This window comes from Myxocyprinus asiaticus, chromosome 24 (assembly GCF_019703515.2).
Source record: "Myxocyprinus asiaticus isolate MX2 ecotype Aquarium Trade chromosome 24, UBuf_Myxa_2, whole genome shotgun sequence".
Taxonomy (NCBI): domain Eukaryota; kingdom Metazoa; phylum Chordata; class Actinopteri; order Cypriniformes; family Catostomidae; genus Myxocyprinus; species Myxocyprinus asiaticus.
The window spans coordinates 19,723,447-19,742,734 of record NC_059367.1 but is presented as its reverse complement, the minus strand read 5'-3'; the positions used below and the strand labels follow the sequence as shown (position 1 = coordinate 19,742,734).

At 42.2% G+C, this 19,288-nt stretch overlaps 1 protein-coding gene across 1 annotated transcript; it reads left to right on the top strand.

Annotated features, from left to right (window-relative positions):
• Positions 1-685: 685 nt before the first annotated feature.
• Positions 686-18,791, top strand: adora1b (adenosine A1 receptor b). Its single transcript, XM_051652484.1, has 2 exons — positions 686-1,968; positions 15,566-18,791. Exons 1-2 carry the CDS (start codon positions 1,628-1,630, stop codon positions 16,245-16,247), a joined length of 1,023 nt encoding a protein of 340 aa, XP_051508444.1. The 5' UTR covers positions 686-1,627; the 3' UTR covers positions 16,248-18,791.
• Positions 18,792-19,288: the final 497 nt, after the last annotated feature.

The window sequence follows — 19,288 nt, the reverse complement described above, 5'->3', positions numbered from 1 at the left end:
CACAGCCCTTGATGGATCATCCAGAAATGTAAACTATGGAAATGAGACAGGCATTGAGGTGCAGCCAGCTTTCTCAAGCCATTATCTTTTACATGCTACATCATGCTATACATGCATCTATTGGAGAGGCATGTGCTTTGTCTCTGAGCTCACACTCAAATGCTGGAATGACCATGATTGAAAGCACTGAGAGGGCTTTGGCCAGGTCATGACAGATAGAGAAAGACTTCATTGTGATTAAAAGAGATTTTCAACAGCCATAGGTAGATGACAACACTGTACCCCATTGCCAACACACATAAGCCACAATCTTGTCTTGGGGTATTATTTTAACTTATATTTAATTTACTTAAACCAAGGACCTTGCAAAGTGTGTCAAACACTTAACTGAAGGTCACTTTCACTGGACTGACTTCATTTTTTCTTCTTTTTTTTTCTTCTTTTTTTAAAGGTAATTAGATCTTGTGTTAGTTTTATTTGTGCCTCAGTTGACACATTACAGTCCATTCCTTTAACAAACCATTCGTTTAGTTGAAATCTTGCAATATTTGTAATATTACTGATATGTCAAATCCTCTATAGGGCATCGATACAGTGTTTAAATTAGTCACTGATCAGTTCACCAGGCACTGTCATTACCAAATCCTCTCCACTCTCATGGGTGCAATGGGATGGCAATGGTGTCTAATATCTATTATGGTGCGCACTAATATTACACTACAAACTAGGGCACGGTCTGTCATCTTGAGCGTCATAGCCCAGTATATTCAGATTCACCTTGATTGTAGACGAATACAGTAACGAGGAAAAAGAGTCCCTGGTGTCTCCGAAATAAAGTAGCACAGGCAGGTTGCCGCTCAGTTCATTCATTATAAAGAAGGGAACCAAAATTGACAGCGCCGTGTCTGGGATGGTGGGGTTCGCCTTTTTTCCTTCTGTCAAAGAAATCCGGAACGACCCTTTTGCCATTCTCGTAGCGCCGGGGAACCTGATAATCCACACGGGTTAGTTGGATTTATTTAGCCCCAAAAGTGCTTTAAATCGGTAGGTGGGCGAGCATGGGTGAGACAAAGGGCTTTACCCATCGAGAGTTGTTCTAGAGCACCGCATAGCTCACGAGAGTGTTGGAAAGGAGACACCGCGCGCTGGACAATATCTTGTTTCGCATTTCCAGCAACAAATATGGTGCGTTCTATTGTTTATTTTACCACTGTCTGGACATCCAAAGAACTACATAAGAGTTGTAGGTGACAAACGAAGAAATTCTATTTTTATTATATCGTCTGGACGAATCAGTGATGCGCGCACGAGCCTTGCACGAGCGTGTATGTAAGAGGCACTATAGCAACCAAACAGGAGAAGAGAACGCGCGAAACTGTGCGATGTTTACAACAGAGGATTGCTAGTCACTTTTGTATTTTTGTGAAATGTATTCTTCTCGTGTTCGTCAATTTCCAACTCTAAATATACATTTGTGGAATACAGCTATCTTTTGATGGGGCAGTCGCTTTAATGGGAGGATTTTTCTCTGGACTGCAGTTAATAGATTTACACATCACTTTCACGTGAAACCCCATTGTTGCGTTGATATTCATCGTCTTATCGATTCTCGTCGATAAGTGGAAGAATGCCCGAAGACCTCTCCGCGGCCAAAGCCCTCTACATGGGTATGGAGGTGGTGATCGCCGTATCATCGGTCATAGGAAACGTGTTGGTGGTCTGGGCAGTCAAAATTAACAGATCACTGAGAGATACTACGTTTTGTTTCATTGTTTCTTTGGCGCTCGCGGACATCGCAGTAGGAGCGCTGGTCATACCCTTGGCGATTACTATAAGTATCGGACTTCAGACTCACTTCTACAGCTGCCTGCTGGTAGCTTGCACTGTGCTGGTTTTGACCCAGAGTTCCATCCTTGCCTTGCTCGCTATAGCCATTGACCGATACCTTAGGGTCAAGATCCCAACCAGGTAAAGTTGTAATTCCTTCAAGTGCAGAATTACCCAATGCTGAAAGAATTATTAAATCCACTATACTATACATTATGGTGACACACACACACGATATACAGCATGTAACTTCTATAATCATAATCACGTGTGTATTGGCCTATATAGACTATATTTTTATATAGTTTTTTTTACCATCAATTAATCAACATCAATCTCTGTTGACTCATTAGTCAGATTACGGTTTATTATTCATATTAGCCACTATGGTTGGCCAGACTGCTCTAAAGCAGCATGTTGTTTATTTGCTAAATGCTGTAAAGCTCAATTATGAGTAAAGATAGTTATTTGAGGACAGGTTACTTGAGGATACAGCCAGATGGATGTAACATGCACATGGCCTGTGATGACATAACATGACTCTTGCATTTCCATATTGCTTACACCCATACCTGCACAATTTGCAAAGCTTGCCATAAATGTACTGTCAGGCTTGAGACAATGGCACTAACATTAAAGGGATAGTTCACCCAAAAATGAAAATTCTCTCATCATTTACTCCCCCTCATGCCATCCCAGATGTGTATGACTTTCTTTCTTCTGCTGAACACAAATAAAAATTTGTAGAAGAATATTTCAGCTCTGAAGTTCCATCCAATGCAAGTGAATGGTGGCCAGAAATGTGAAGGTCCAAAAAGTATGTAAAGGGAGCATAAAAGTAATCCATACGACTCCAATTGTTAAATCCATATCTTTAGAAGCGATATGATAGGTGTGGGTGAGAAAAGATTAATATTATGTCCTTTTTTTTTACTATAAATTCTCCTCCCTGCCCAGTAGGTGGCAATATGCATGAATAATGCCAATCGCCATAAACAAAAGAAATATTGATCATTTGATTATATCGCTTCTGAAGATAGGAATTAAACCACTGGAGTAGTACGGTTTACTTTTATGGTGCCATTATGTGCTCTTTTTCTAGCCACCATTAACTTGTATTGCCTACAGAGCTGAGATATTCTTCTAAAAATAAAAAAAAATAAATAAATACAAAATAAAATAAAAAAATTACACATCTGGGATGGCATGAGGTTGGTTGAGTAAATTATAAAGAATTTTCATTTTTAGGTGAATTTTCTCTTTAAGCAGTATATCAAAGGATCTAAAAGTTTTATCTTTTTTGATTCCCTTTTGATGCTGCAGTTCCTCATTTTGTATTATTCCTTGAACTGTCTAAAATGTGCTGCTTAAATATTTTAAAGATATTAAATTAAACAAAATAAAAAATCTCCAACATCCTACTGCTTTTAAGTTCTAGTTACCTCATATTCTCAGACTTGAGAGCAAAGGTTACTCTTTGTCCCCAGAAGAGTTGCATGAAATATTCTCAGCTATGTAAAAGCCATTACAATTTTAAAGATGCTTTTTGTGTGGAACATATAGCTACTTCTGGGTTGTTTCTTTCTCACTGCTTGAATGGTCAGATTTGTGCAAGGGTGACTTTATTGAAGTGGAAAGCCTTTTATACAGAGAAGATGATTAGAAAGAGAACTCTGATCCAGAATTGTCGATCCAAGAACCCACTTTCATTGAAATAAGAAAGATTTAGAAACAATTAGAAAACAAATTACTAAAAAAATATGGCTGAATTATTAAGTTATTCATTATGCACTGCTTTTGTTTAAATTATTATAATGTTTGTTTTATAATTATTGATCATTAAAAGATGGTCTATGGCTTTGTAGAATGAACGAATGAATGAATGTTGCATTTATGTAGCGCTTTTTCTGATACTACACTCAAAGTGTTTTACACAGTGAACAGGGGACTCTCCCCTGTTTGTAGAGCACAAGTAAAACCTATCCATTCCTTAAGCATTTATTTGATTTTTCTCTGTTTAATAATGCCTATGGCTCTTCTATTGTATAAAGTGCAGACAGACACAGACATCTACTTCTATACTATTTTAGTTTAGTTATTCAGAGCAGAAAAATGCACATTTAATGATAGAAACAATAAGCAAACACTACTTTTCTTCTAGCTATGATGTGGAAGCATACAGTAGTAGGCTAGGGCGTTGGTAAACACAGTGAATTATGTAAAGTGGAATGTAACGAATTACAGCTACTCTCGTTACAGTACTTGAGTAAATTTTTCACATTTTTCAACTTTTTTAGTATAAACAAATAATAGTACTTTTACTTGAGTTGATTAAAAATGAAGTATTCAACTTCGCTAAAATTATTTTTCACCACAAAGTACAAAAAAATACATAATATTTCTAAATATTTGGGAAGAAGAATGTTATAAGCGATAAATAATCCGTTTATAAACTAAAACATGCCGTGCGCGGCACTACGGAAGCCTGCAGGGCACAGCATCATAAGCACAGCAGCTCTCATAAACTGCCGCCGGTGTCCTCTCTTCTCTAGCTTCTCCAAGACTTTCTGCCCTGTCACTATACAAGAACTGTAATACTGTGATTTTCTGCATTTTTCATTTTATTCTAGAAAGGAGCCATTCCTTCAGGTACGAGGGAACCGTCTGAACATGTTTAACCACTGATCAAACTTAATTTGTTTTTAAGGTAGGCAGTGTTTTAACTGTCAAACATTAACACAAAGACATACACTGATGGCCAAAAGATTGGAATAATATACAGATTTTGCTGTTTCAGAAGGAAATTGGTACTTTAATTCAACAAAGTGGCATTCAGCTGATCACAATGTATAGTCAGGACATTACTGATGTAAAAAAACAGCACCATCACTACTTGAAAAAAGTCATTTTTTTATCAAATCTAGACAGGCCACATTTTCAGCAGCCATCCCTCCAACACCTTAACCTTGAGTAATCATGCTAAATTGCTAATTTGGGACTAGAAAAACACTTGCCATTATATCAAACACTGCTGAAAGCTATTTGGTTCATTAAATGAAGCTTAACATTGTCTTTGTTTTTGAGTTGCCACAGTATGCAATAGACTGGCATGTCTTAAGGTCAATATTAGGTCAAAAATGGCAAAAAAGAAATAGCTTTCTTTAGAAACTTGTCAGTCAATCATTGTTTTGAGGAATGAAGGCTATACAATGCTTGAAATTGCCAAAAAACTGAAGATTTCATACAAAGGTGTACACTAAAGTCTTCAAAGACAAAGGACAACTTGCTCTAACAAGGACAAAAAGAGATGTGGAAGGCCCAGATGTTCAGCTAAATAAGAGGATATAATTGGAAAAGAGTGTTATGGATCTTAACCACATTGAGCATTTGTGGGATCAGCTAGACTGTAAGGTGCGTGAGAAGTTCCTGACAAGACAGCCACATCTATGGCAAGTGCTACAGGAAGTGTGGGATGAAATGTCACCAGAGTATCTGGATAAACTGACAGCTAGAATACCAAGGATCTGCAAAGCAGTTATTGCGAACTCTTTGAAGTAATTTAAGAAGTTCTGATTTTTAAAAAAAAATTTTTTTTAAATTGTAATAGTAATTTTTCACGTTATTAATGTCCTGACTATACATTGTGATAAGTTGAATGCCACTTTGGTGAATAAAAGTACCAATTTCTTTCCATAAGAACAAAATCTGTACATTATTCCAAACTTCTTTTATCTTGTTTACTTGCAACTATATGTCTAAAACAAATACTTTAGAAAGATACAATGCCAATAGTGTCGGAAATTAATGGAGACTCGGAGCAAAAATGCCACCGAAATTGATAAAAATACCCCCGAAATTCAAAATATGGGGGCAAAAAATGGCCACACAACGAGTTGCCATGTTCTGTTAATAATATCTGATATAGTTACAATTACATACATTACAATATTCTTTTGACTTTTCACTGAACATTATTTTTTCCCCCGCTGTCCGGTTCCTCGCACCATCGCGCACACAGACTGACTGTCCCTTCTTTCAATCCGCATCAGTTTGGTATTGTTCTCCCGCGTTAAATTCCGTAACCGTTCGTCCCTCTTGTTCGAAATAAACTGTCCTAGTGCTTAACACTTTCGCTTACTGTGCTGTATTGTACCCGCCCTGCCTCACCCGCTAGAGGCCAAAGTGTGCAAGGGATGGATGTTATATAAAGAAGGTATGAGAAATCACAAAACATTACGTAACCAAATGCTACAATTTACTTAATAATAATATCTCAATATGTTAAATAACCATAATTTTAATTAAGACTTTATTATAGCTGTAATACAATAATACATATACAGAACTTCCACTTTTAGTGTTTGAATAAATCATATCTCTCACTAAACACTGTGTGAAATGTTTATTTTTGCCTTATTTTATTCAGTTGGCATGTAGGAGTTGATAACAGTTTGCTTAATAATCTCATTCCATATCTGGATATTTGCTGCAATATCATAGAGGATAAATTTCCTTTAGCAGAAAATAGAATTTCTGCAGAAACTTGTTTCTTTTTGCCAATTTTTAAAACCATAATTTGACTTGCAAGTGTAAAGCAACTTGTAAGAACTCAATACCTCAGCAAATGGGGAAAAAACCCCACTGTATTGTGATTTCCGCATGGTAACGCAACCATTATCAATTGTTCTAAAAAGAAGAACATTTCCTTGAGTACCAAATTAGCACTTTAAAATGCTTTTGTAAGGAATAGTTATATGTTTGTGTGGCAGCGAGGGCATGGTCAAGCATCTCTCCAGAGAGTGAGAGAAAGCGGTAAGGGTGCTTACACCTGAGTTAAATTATGTCTAACACCTGTCTCTAATTTCAGTGAGCACGGGGAGAGCGGCATAAATAGAGCCACACAGCAGTTAGACGAGAGAGAGAGCCTGGGTATGGACTGTGAACTCAAAAGTTATTATTATTACAAAGTTGAGAGTGTATTTTGTAAGCTAGTTTGTGGATGTTTTTTAGACTGTGTTATCCAACTACGTAAAGCCCTGAGAGTGTGTATGTGCTGCAGTGAGGAAAATAAAAACGCCTACCTGAACCAGGAAATCTGCTTCTCGCCTCCTCCTTCCACTGAGAAGTGCTACGCTGGTGCCGAAACCCGGGAACTGAAGTTTGGTTGAAGATGGATGGAAGTCGCCCCGTAGAGTCCTCCCAGTTGGCGGAGATCCTCCAAGCCCTCGCTGGCCTACATCGGAGCCACCAGCAATCCCTGCTTGAGCTCCAGCAAGATCAAGACCGCCGGTTTGTGGCGCTCATGCGCGCTCAAGCAGAGGACTGACAGGCGATCCGGAGCCTTCTCAGCCAGGAGGCATCCCCGGCCGCGACCCCGGACACCCACACGCCATTACCCCCACCTGCGTTACAAAAGATGGGGGCAGCGGACGACCCAGAGGCGTTCCTGGATCTCTTTGAACGCACCGGCGAGATCTGGGGCTGGCCGCTCGACCAGTGGGCGGCCCGACTCATACCGCTACTGTCCGGGGAAGCCCAACTCGCGGCTCAACAACTACCAGCGATGAGCCTCCTGGCCTACGGAGACTTAAAAAAAGCCATCCTGCAATGGGTTGGTCGGAGTCCGGAAGAAAGTTGTCAGCTCTTCCGGAGCCTGAAGTTGGAGAACTCCGACCGCCCGTTTGCCTTCGGCCAACGGCTCCGCGACGCCTGCCGAAGATGGTTGCTAGCGGGGGACCGCGGCGTCGACGGGATCATCGACCAGGTGGTACTGGAGCAATTAGTACATCAACTGCCAAAAGGGACGGCGGAGTGGGTCCAGTACCACCGCCCTGCTTCGCTGGAGGAAGCTTGAGGGCGGAAGAGCCCTCCCTCTCTCTCTCTCTTCCCTCTGTCTCATTCCCCTCCCCTATCTCCTCTCGTTCTGTTCTCTCTCCAGGTCCCGTTCCTGCCCCACGCAGACGAGGAGGACTTCAGCCACTGAGACCAGTTCCCCGGGTGTGGGAGGCGACACCTTCCCCTATTCCAATGCCCCGCCGCTCTCCCCCTCAGGGGGGGGCGCCCGCTGATGCAAGTGCGGGCATAGCGCCTGGGCCGGCCTGCTGGAGGTGCAGAGACTCGGGCCACTTCCGAGATCAGTGCCCTCTGATGGAGCTGGGGACGGTGGTGCGGGTCTCTGACCTCCCACAGGCTGCCCCGACCGGGCCGGAGCATACCGGATACCAGTAAGTGTCAAGGGGGGTACTCACCAAGCGCTGGTGGACACCGGGTGTAATCAAACCACTATCCACCAACGCTTGGTTCAACCCGAGGCATTGGTCACAACTAAAATGGTGAAGGTGAAATGTGTACACGGGGATATTCACAATCTGGTGGTATTCACATCTGGTGGTGACCCTGACGATTAAATTCCGGGGGAAAAAGCATAGAGTGGAGGCTGCGGTTAGTTCCTGCCTCACCCATCCGCTGATTTTGGGGACTGATTGGCCTGACTTTAGAGCTTTATTAAAGGGAATTTGCGCGGATGGGTCCTGTATGAATTTAGGGAGATGTGCAATGTGCGATGCTCTGGCAGGGGATGCGGAGCCGGGGCCGTCCTCGACAGCTCCACGTCATAATGACGAGAGAGGGGGAGAGGCTGCAACCCCTCCCCTTCTCAGGGAATTCCCTGAGGGGGATTTCCCTTTGGAGCAGTTGTGAGACGAAACCCTCAAACACGCCTTTTACCAAGTGAGAGTCATTGATGGTCAATGACTCCAGCCTGACATCGCCCTTTCATACCCCTATTTTGCAATTATAAATGAGAGGTTGTATAGAGTGACACAGGACACTCGGACCAAAGAGGATACAACCCAACTTTTGATTCCAAGGAGCCGTCGGGAAATGGTATTCCAGGCGGCTCATTATAATCCCATGGCAGGTCACTTAGGAGAAAGGAAGACACTGAACCATCTAATAGCCCGTTTCTATTGGCCGGGCATTGGCGGCGATGTCCGCAGGTGGTGTGCGGCATGCCGCGAATGCCAGCTGGTTAACCCACCGGCCACCCCAAAAGCGCCATTGCGCCCTCTCCCTCTGATCGAGGTCCCCTTTGAGAGAATTGGAATGGACCTCATCGGGCCATTAGAACGGTCAGCAAGTGGACATCGCTTTGTATTGGTCCTAGTGGACTATGCAACGTGATATCCGGAAGCAGTGCCTCTTCGCAACATCTCAGCACGCAGTGTTGCAGAGGCGCTCTTCAAAATAATCTCCCATGTGGGGATTCCGAAAGAAATCCTCACCGATCAGGGCACAACGTTTATGTCACGGACACTACGCGAACTGTACGAGTTGTTAAATATTAAATCGATTCGCACCAGCGTATACCATCCTCAAACGGATGGCCTGGTGGAACGATTTAATAAAACCCTCAAAAACGTGATTCGTAAGTTTGTGCACGACGATGCCAGAAATTGGGATAAATGGCTCGACCCTGTTATTTGCAGTACGAGAGGTCCCGCAAGCCTCCACTGGCTTCTCCCCATTCGAGCTGCTGTATGGGCGACGCCCACACGGTGTGCTTGATGTCTTGCGAGAGGCCTGGGAGGAGGGACCTTCAAACAGTAAAAATGAAATTCAGTACGTTCTTGATCTTAGAGTAAAACTCCACACTTTGGGGCAGCTAACACAGGAGAATTTGCTCCAAGCTCAAGAACGACAGCGCCGACTGTATGACAGGGGAACTCAGCTAAGGGAATTTGCATTGGGAGATAAAGTGCTTGTATTGCTTCCCACATCGAGCTCTAAATTACTCGCCAAGCGGCAAGGACCCTTTGAGGTCACACGACGAGTGGGAGATCTCGATTATGAGGTTAAACAAACTGATAGAGGGGGCACATGTCAAATATACCACCTCAATCTCCTGAAATTGTGGAGGGAGGCAGTTCCCGTGACGTTGGCTACAGTAGTTCCCGAGAAGGCGGAGCTTGGACCGGAGGTGAGTTCAAAACATAAACAGTTCACCCCGGTCATTTGCGGAGACCACCTCTCACCGAGTCAACTCACGGAGGTTGCTAGGTTGCAACAGGAGTTTGCGGATGTGTTCTCCCCTCTACCGGGACGTACAAACCTCATCCATCACCACATCGAGACCGAGCCGGGGGTCGTGGTACGTAGCCGCCCCTATTGATTACCCGAACACAAGAAGACAATTGTTAGGGAAGAATTGGATGCGATGCTTGATATGGGGGTAATAGAAGAATCCCACAGCGATTGGTCCAGCCCAGTTGTTCTAGTGCCTAAGAGCGACGGGTCTGTGCGATTCTGTGTGGATTATAGAAAAGTCAACGCGGTGTCTAAATTTGATGCGTATCCAATGCCTCGCGTTGATGAGTTGCTCTATCGGTTGGGCACTGCTCGTTTTTATTCGACATTGGATTTGACGAAGGGTTATTGGCAGATCCCCTTGATACCAATTTCCCGTGAGAAAACCGCCTTCTCCACACCGTTTGGATTACACCAATTTGTGACACTTCCGTTCGGTTTGTTTGGGGCCCCGGCTACGTTTCAGCGTCTCATGGACCGAATCCTCAGGCCGCATTCAGCTTACGCCGCTGCCTATTTAGATGACATCATCATTTACAGCAATGATTGGCAGCGGCACATGCAACATCTGAGGGCGGTTCTGAGATCGCTGCGCCGAGCGGGACTCACAGCGAATCCGAAGAAGTGCGCGATTGGACGGGTGGAGGTACGGTATCTGGGGTTCCACTTGGGCCACGGGCAGGTGTGTCCCCAAATTGACAAGACAGCAGCGACTGCGACCTGCCCGAGATCCAAGACCAAAAAGGGGGTGAGACAGTTCCTGGGGCTGGCTGGCTATTATAGAAGGTTCATACCTAATTATTCGGACGTCACCAGCCCGCTGACTGATCTCACTAAAAAGGGAGCTCCAGACCTGGTCCAATGGACGGAGCAGTGTCAGCGGGCGTTCACGCAAGTTAAAGCTGCACTTTGCGGGGGGCCGCTTTTACATTCACCTGACTTCTCTCTCCCTTTTGTTTTACAGACAGATGCTTCAGACAGGGGGCTGGGGGCCATGCTCTCGCAGGTGGTGGAGGGGGAGGAGCGCCCGGTGCTGTACATTAGCCGTAAGCTCTCGTTGAGGGAAACTAAGTACAGCACCGTGGAAAAGGAGTGTCTTGCCATCAAGTGGGCGGTCCTCAATCTCCGATACTACCTGTTGGGGCAGGCCTTCACCCTCTGTTTCAATCACGCCCCACTCCAGTGGCTCCACCGCATGAAAGATACCAATACCCGGATCACCCGTTGGTATCTGGCTCTTCAGCCGTTTAAGTTCAAGGTGGTCCACAGACCGGGAGCGCAGATGGCTGTCGCCGATTTCCTTTCCAGGAATGGGGGGGGGAGTGGTAGGCAGGCCGGATGCCGCCCCGGCCTGAGTCGGGCGGTGGGGATATGTGGCAGCGGGGGCATGGTCAAGCATCTCTCCGGAGAGAGAGACAGCGGTAAGGGCGCTTACACCTGAGTTAAATTATGTCTAACACCTGTCTCTAATTTCAGTGAGCACGGGGAGAGCGGCATAAATAGAGCCACACAGCAGTTAGACAAGAGAGAGAGCCTGGGCACGGACTGTGAACTCAAAAGTTATTATTATTACAAAGTTAAGAGTGTATTTTGTAAGCTAGTTTGCGGATGTTTTTTAGACTGTGTTATCCAACAACGTAAAGCCCTGAGAGTGTGTATGTGCTGCAGTGAGGAAAATAAAAACGCCTACCTGAACCAGGAAATCTGCTTCTCGCCTCCTCCTTCCACTGAGAAGTGCTACAGTTTGCCATCACGGGTAAATAATAAATGGAATAAATATCACTTAAAACAATTATTTCAAACCATAATAATATTGGCAATTAATGATTTTGACAGTATTTTTGATCAATTTAACGCATCCTTGGTGAAAGGTAGCATACGTTACTTTCAAGAACAAAAATGTTTTTGTGTTCTAAAAATGGAAGCGTATATACTATATATAATATAATTTTCATAAAGTAACTTGTAATTACTTGAGTAGTTTTTCGGCAAACTACTTATTTACTCTTACTTGAGTCATAATATTTCTTAGTACTTGTACTCAAGTTAATTATTTCTTCAGTAGCAGTACTTTTACTTAAGTAAAAAAAAAATCAGTACTCTTTCCACCACTGAGTATGAATAATGACGTGGAAATAACAATTTATCGTTAAACATTTTATTTATAAAAAATAAAAAAACTTACTGCGGAACCATCTTTACATCCTAAGATGCACTACACAGCATATTGCTAATGAAGGTACATTTTGGACATATATAATGTAATGCCACAGAAAACGTCTCCGGTTACACATGTAACCTAGGTTCTCTGAGATGAAGGGAACGAGACATTGTTGTAAGCACTATGGGGAGTGTCCTTCACATGACCTTGTTGAAACCCTTATACAATCATGGCCATCCTCTGATTGGCAATGGTGTCTAAACCCCACCCCTGTAGGCACGCAGTTAGCCTATATAAGCGGGCGCTAAGTCACCATTTCTTCAGAATTTTCTGACTGAGGGACAAGAGTGAGTCACTCGTATTATGAAACTCTGAAGTACAGTAGTAGTGTGGCCAGCTTTCGCAATGTCTCGTTCCCTTCATCTCAGGGAACCGAGGTTACATGTAGTGATAATCTCAGTGTTCATACAAAGGAGGAGTCGGGAGACAATGAAACAGTGCAGGTCAGACTTTATTTTTGGTCCCGTTGCACACTCTTATGCTAAGGGCACTCCACTCAAAACGTAAACAAACATAAATTCTCAGGAACACACTACACTCTCGTGTCGCTCTCTCTCTTTGAGGTCTCTCTCTGCTATCACTGTAACAAGAAACAGCTGTTAGAAATTACGCCAACCAGCCTGACGAGCCACACCACTCCCTCTCTCCCACAAACTGACACACAACCACGTCCCCATCCTCTTCCCCATCCATGTGTAACCGGAGATGTACCCTTTTGATTCAGATATACCATCATGCCGCACTACTTGACATTACACTCCCAGGGTTATAACACTAAATAGAGATATCCATAAGGAGTCACAGGCCGATGACTTATAAATCATATTATAGTGTATATGAATAGTCCCACATGGCAGATGCTAGATGGAAATGAATGTAGTCTGGGATCTATATGAACCATACAGATATACACAGTATGGTTTATTAACCCTCACACAACATTGAAGGAAAATAGGTTTTATTTCTTATGGGAGTGCTTATGACTTTTAAAGGGGCAGTTCAACAGCATAATTAGGTGGCTGTGTTGATTATAGTCAGTAGCCCACCTGTAATAATGGCTTGGGCTCACCCGCTTGAATGTAAAAAGCACTCTATACAGAGAGGACTTGTGAGGAGATGGATGCCGCATCCAGGTTATAAAATATCGCGAACGTGTTTGTGAGGACCATCCTACTGCCAAACATATGTCCTGTAAGGACATGCCTCTGGTTGAATGCACTTTGACACCATCTGGGTAATTCGCGCCCTGTGATTCGTAAGTGAGGGCGATCGCATCAACGATCCGGTGAGAGAGCCTTGGTTTGGAGATGGACATTCGCTTTTGTGCATCCTCCATAACAAATAAAGAGTTGATCTGACAGCCTAAGGTCTTAAGGTCAATATTAGGTGAAAAATGGCAAAAAAGAAACAGCTTTCTCTAGAAACTCATCAGTTAATCATTGTTTTAAGGAATGAAGGCTATACAATGCTTAAAATTACCAAAAAACTGAAGATTTCATACAAAGGTGTACACTACAGTCTTCAAAGACAAAGGACAACTTGCTCTAACAAGGACAGAAAGAGATGTGTAAGGCCAGATGTACAACTAAACAAGAGGATAAGTACATCAGAGACTCTAGTTTGAGAAATAGATGCCTCACATGTCCTCAGCTGACAGCTTCATTGAATTCTACCCACTCAACACCAGTTTCATGTACAACAGTAAAGAGAAGGCTCAGGGGTGCAGGCCTTATGGGAAGAATTGGAAAGAAAAGACACTTTTGAAACAGAAAAACAAAAAGAAAAGGTTAGAGTGGGCAAAGAAACACAGACATTGGACAACAGATAACTTGGAAAAGAGTGTTATGGATCTTAACCCCATTGAGCTTTTGTGGGATCAGCTAGACTGTAAGGTGTGTGAGAAGTGCCAGACAAGACAGCCACATCTATGGCAAGTGCTACAGGAAGCGTGGGGTGAAATGTCACTTGAGTATCTGGACAAACTGACATCTAGAATAACAAGGATCTGCAAAGCTGTCATTGCTGCATGTGGAGGATTTATGTATGAGAAATCTTTGAAGTATTTTAAGAAGTTCAGAAGTTTTTTTCAAATTGTAATAGTAATTTTTCACATTATTAATGTCCTGACTATACATTGTGATAAGTTGAATGCCACTTTGGGGAATAAAAGTACCAATTTCTTTCCATAAAAGCAAAATCTGTACATTATTCCAAACTTTGCCACCAGTGTATATATATATATATATATATATATATATATATATATATATATATACATACAGTATGTATGTATATACACTACCGGTCAAAAGTTTTGAAACACTTACTCATTCTTTATTATCATTTTTTTTTTTTTTCACATTTTAGAATAATAGTAAAGTCATTAAAACTATGGAATAACATAAATGGAACTATGGGAATTATGAAACATTTCAGTCAAACTGTGGACCTCCACAAATAAATTCTAAATCAATCCCAGAACAAAGCAAAGCACTTTGTGAAGATGCTGGAGGAAATAGGTAGACAAGTATTTATATCCATAGTAAAAATTAGTCCTATATCGACATAACCTGAAAGGCTGCACAGCAAGGAAGAAATCACTGCTCCAAAATCACCATAAAAAAAAAAAAAAACAGACTACAGTTTGCATGTGCACATGGGGACAAAGATCTTACTTTTTGGAGAAATGTCCTCTGGTCTGATGAAACAAAAATTTAACTGTTTGGCCATAGTGACCATTGTTATGTTTGGAGGAAAAAGGATGCAAGCTGAAGAACACCATCTCAACTGTGAAGCATGGGGGTGGCAGCATCGTGTTGTGGGGGTGCTTTGCTCCAGGAGGTACTGGTGCACCACAACAAAGGGCAACAAAGGACAACAAAGTCAAGGTATTGGAGTGACCATCTCAAAGCCCTGACCTCAATCTGATTGAAAATTTGTGGGCAGAATTGAAAAAGCGTGTGCGAGCAAAGAGGCCTACAAACCTGACTCAGTTACACCAGTTCGGTCTAGAGGAATGGGCCAAAATTCCAGAAACTTATTGTGAAAAGCTTGTGGAAGGCTACCCAAAAAGTGACAATGCTACCAAATACTAACCGTGTATGTAAACTTAAGACCCATTAGGAATGTGATGAAAGAAATAAAAGCTGAAATAAATAATTCTCTCTATTATTATTCTGACATTTCCCGTTCTTAAAAAATAAAGTAGTCATCCCAATTGACAAGGAATGTTTTCTACGATTAAATGTCAGGAATTTTGAAAAACTGAGTTTACATGTATTTGGCTAAGGTGTATGTAAACTTCTGACTTCAACTGTATCTTTATATAATGATGCTGCAATGGTTTTAATAATAATCCATATAGTAAAATGTCATTTAAAATCAATGACCCACGATGAAAACCTTCTTCCATGCTTTTCTTCTGTCTTGCAGTTATAAGCGCTTGGTCACTCCAAGACGAGCTGGAATAGCAGTATTTGTGTGTTGGACGGTGGCCTTCATTGTTGGCTTGACTCCCATGCTGGGCTGGAATAATTTAAATAACCTGCAACATAAAAACGGTTCACTAGGTCCCAACCTCATCATCACCTGCCAGTTCGAGAACGTCATCAGCATGGAGTATATGGTCTACTTCAACTTCTTTGGTTGGGTGCTGCCCCCTCTGCTTCTCATGGTCATCATTTACTCAGAGATCTTCTACATGATCCACAAGCAGTTGAATAAGAAGGTGATGTGCCACGCTGAACCGAACAAGTATTATGACAAAGAACTAAAGCTGGCAAAGTCTCTGGCTCTAGTCCTTTTCCTTTTCGCTGTCAGCTGGCTTCCTCTTCACATCCTAAACTGCACCACACTCTTCTGTCCAGGGTGTGAGAAGCCCATGTTCCTCATTTACATTGCCATTCTGCTCACACATGGCAACTCTGCCGTCAACCCCATCGTTTATGCTTTCCGCATCAAGAAGTTTCGTACCGCGTTCCAGAGGATCTGGAAGCAGTACTTCTGCTGCAAGGAAGCTCCTCCCCCTGATAATCATGCAAGCGAGAGACTGGATATCAACCATTACATTGCGGCTGCTGCTCTTCCAGAAGCTCCTTTCGAACAGAACGTTTGACTGATGTTTCAGCACTCTCCGATGAGGTCAAATGGATTCTATGTGCTGGATGTCTAATGCTGTCAAGTCTTGGTTTGTTTACCACAGACTGTTGTGGTTGAAAAGTGTCTCTTTACTGGAATTATGAGACAGCATTGCTTCAAAAAGACAGGAGTACAAGAGACCAGAAAAGTGAGTCAGATCATTTTAAAGAGAAAGTGCAGGAGGATAACAGCAGGAAATCTTGCTTTGTGAAGCAGCCATGAAGAACATTTCAGATGTTTACTAGAAGACTCTTGTGACTTTATTGTTAAGATTTCAGTCAATATATTGCCTAAGTTCACAAAAAGTATTATACAAATTATAAAAATGTTGTGAAATATTAAAGATAAAATGTTTTGCTCAAATGAGAAATCCAAATTTAACAAAATGTGCAGTATTGCCTATTACAGAAACCATTATTATTAATATGGTTAATATGGAAACGTCTGATCACCAGTAATGGGTTGTAATAGAATGTATGCAGTACAGACATCAAGGCGCAGTACACGGGTTTTTTGGTAGTATTCTGAAGCTTTGTGCACAATTACAGGAAAAGGATGTCAGAAACAGTGACAAAAATGATGAGGTACCATAGTGGACGAAAGCATTTCTTGTCCTTTCATTGAGTTTCTCTCTTCCACTTGAGTGTGTCTACGCAGGTCTGTTACTGTTGGGGCTTTTCCACTGAAAGGTACAGCTCGACTCGACTCGACTCTGCTCGCTTTTTGGGGGTTTTCCACTGTGGATAGTACCTGGTATCTGGCACTTTTTTTAGTACCACCTTGGTCGAGGTTCCAAGCGAGCCAAGCCGATACTAAATGTGACGTCGTACAAAATCCTGCAGATCACTGATTGGTCAGAGAGGATCGTCACTACCAGCATCACTGGATTTGCGACACGGGACATCAACCCGCTAGATTTAAAGTTAGCAACAGCGATAGCAGTATCATTTGTTCACGTGACTTTCGAATTGTAAAAAGAAATGGCGGTGCACAAAACCATGCCGTGGTCAATAAACGAGGTGCAGACGTTTCTCTCATTAGTGACGAACGAAACGACGCAAAACGAAAGAGTCTTTCAGGAAGTGTCTCAGATGTTGGCTGCACACGGCTACCACAGGACCTACCATCAGTGTAGGGGAAAGTTAAAAAAAACTTAAAAGTGACTACAGAATCATCAAGGACCACAGCAGCCGGAGTGGTTCAAACAGAAGAAAGTGGAAGTGGTTCGACCAAATGGACACTATCTATGGCAATAGACCGGCGAGCAATGGGAGGGAGAGTGCCCTGGACTCATCCACAGCGTTGTTGGGGTCCACGATGGAGGATGGTACGTTGTGTTACATTAACTCTATATTCTGCTTGAAAACTTCACTTTATTTAGTTGACCAGCTACTGGAACAACAACTGCGTTATGCAGCACAATGAGCTAGTACCAAACAGCTAGCGGTCATGTTATTGTTTATGGTCAGTAATGTTTGTGTCGCATTTAAGATGATGTCACGGCAGTAGAGGCGGCACAACTATTACGATCAGCCTATAATCCCACCCATGTTGAGGCGGCACTAAACTGCAGTGGAAAAGTAAGCTCAGAAAAGTAAAGTGAGCAGAGTCTAGCCGAGTCGAACCCATGACGTGCAGTGGAAAAGTGCCATGTGATGGGGGGGGGGGGGTGTTATTGAGGTTTTCTTGCCTTTAAGCAAAACTATGTGTGTGTCAAAGAAAAACTGAACCTGTCAGAGTAAATGAAGTAAAGACTCACTGAAGTCTAATTTATCATTTTCTGTGGTGACAAGAAAGCATTAGAGGAACCTTGATTGTCAAGGCTTTTGGCAATGCATTACAATCTCTACCATTTGGAAGATTTCAGGGTATGAATAAAATGATCAAAACTGAGTGTGTTATCTTTCAGTATTATAGCAGTATTTAGCTATACATTTTTTTCATAATCACACAGTAATTATTCATTTTGAAACAAGCAGAAAATAAAGATTGAAGTCACACTATTGGTAAAACATACTTCACAAAACTTTTTTTCGATTTCTCTTAAAAGGATAGTTAACCCAAAAAATTTAAATTGTGTTATAATTTACTCACCCTAATTCAAAACCTGACATTCTTTCCCTCCATGGAACACAAAAGGAGATGTTTAGCAGAATGTTTACACTGTTCTTTTCTATACAGTGAAAGCATACATGACCAGGGACTGTCGAGCTCTTATGGTTAGGAACGGCATGAGGGTGAGCTAATAATATCAAAGTATTAATTTTGGATAGTCCAAAACCCTTTAAAGGAACAGTTTACCCCAAAATTAAAATTTTCTCATTATTTACACACCCTCGTGCTATCCCAGATGTGTATGACTTACTTCTGCTGAACACAAATTACGTTTTTGGCTCTGTATGTCCACACAATGCAAGTGAATGGTGGGTTAAAATTTTGAAGCTCCAAAGAGGCAGCACAAATGTAATCCATAAGACTCCAGTGGTTAAATCCATGTCTTTTGTAGCTTTTGTGTGCTAAGCGTATAACACATATAACAATTAAATGCTTGTATTATGAAAAAGTGCAGTGTGTCATATCTGTCTGAATGTGATCTGCCAGGTCCAAGTTACCTCCGTGACAGAGTGACAGAAAAAACACCTCACTAGCATTTTCACGTAGTAAAGGGGTGATGTGGACTCACACCATCAACTCTTGGTGAAAAACACTTTCTGTGCTCACACACGTAATCCATTTTGATCGACTCTCCTCAGTAGCTTCAATACAAACAGTAAGTCAGACGACAAAATTCGGAAGCTGAATAAGGTGAATAGTAAGTATGTGCAAAAATGCAAAAGCCCTCGGATGGATACTCTTCACCAATGCATTTTATCATGGCGTTATATTGACCTCTAGTGGATTCTGCAGTCTTCAATCTACAAGGAACACTGTGTTGCTTATTAAAGGAAAGTTTGGCTCATTGTGTATCTAAGGCATTTGTGTATTATTATTGGGCGCTGAATGTACAATAAATCATGC

Bases quoted from the DNA above. Each gene is read 5' to 3' on its own strand.
- adora1b (XM_051652484.1), top strand. From the start codon at position 1,628: ATGCCCGAAGACCTCTCCGCGGCCAAAGCCCTCTACATGGGTATGGAG. The intron at 1,969-15,565 runs GTAAAGTTGTAA...TCTGTCTTGCAG, and splicing joins AGGGTCAAGATCCCAACCAG to TTATAAGCGCTTGGTCACTC.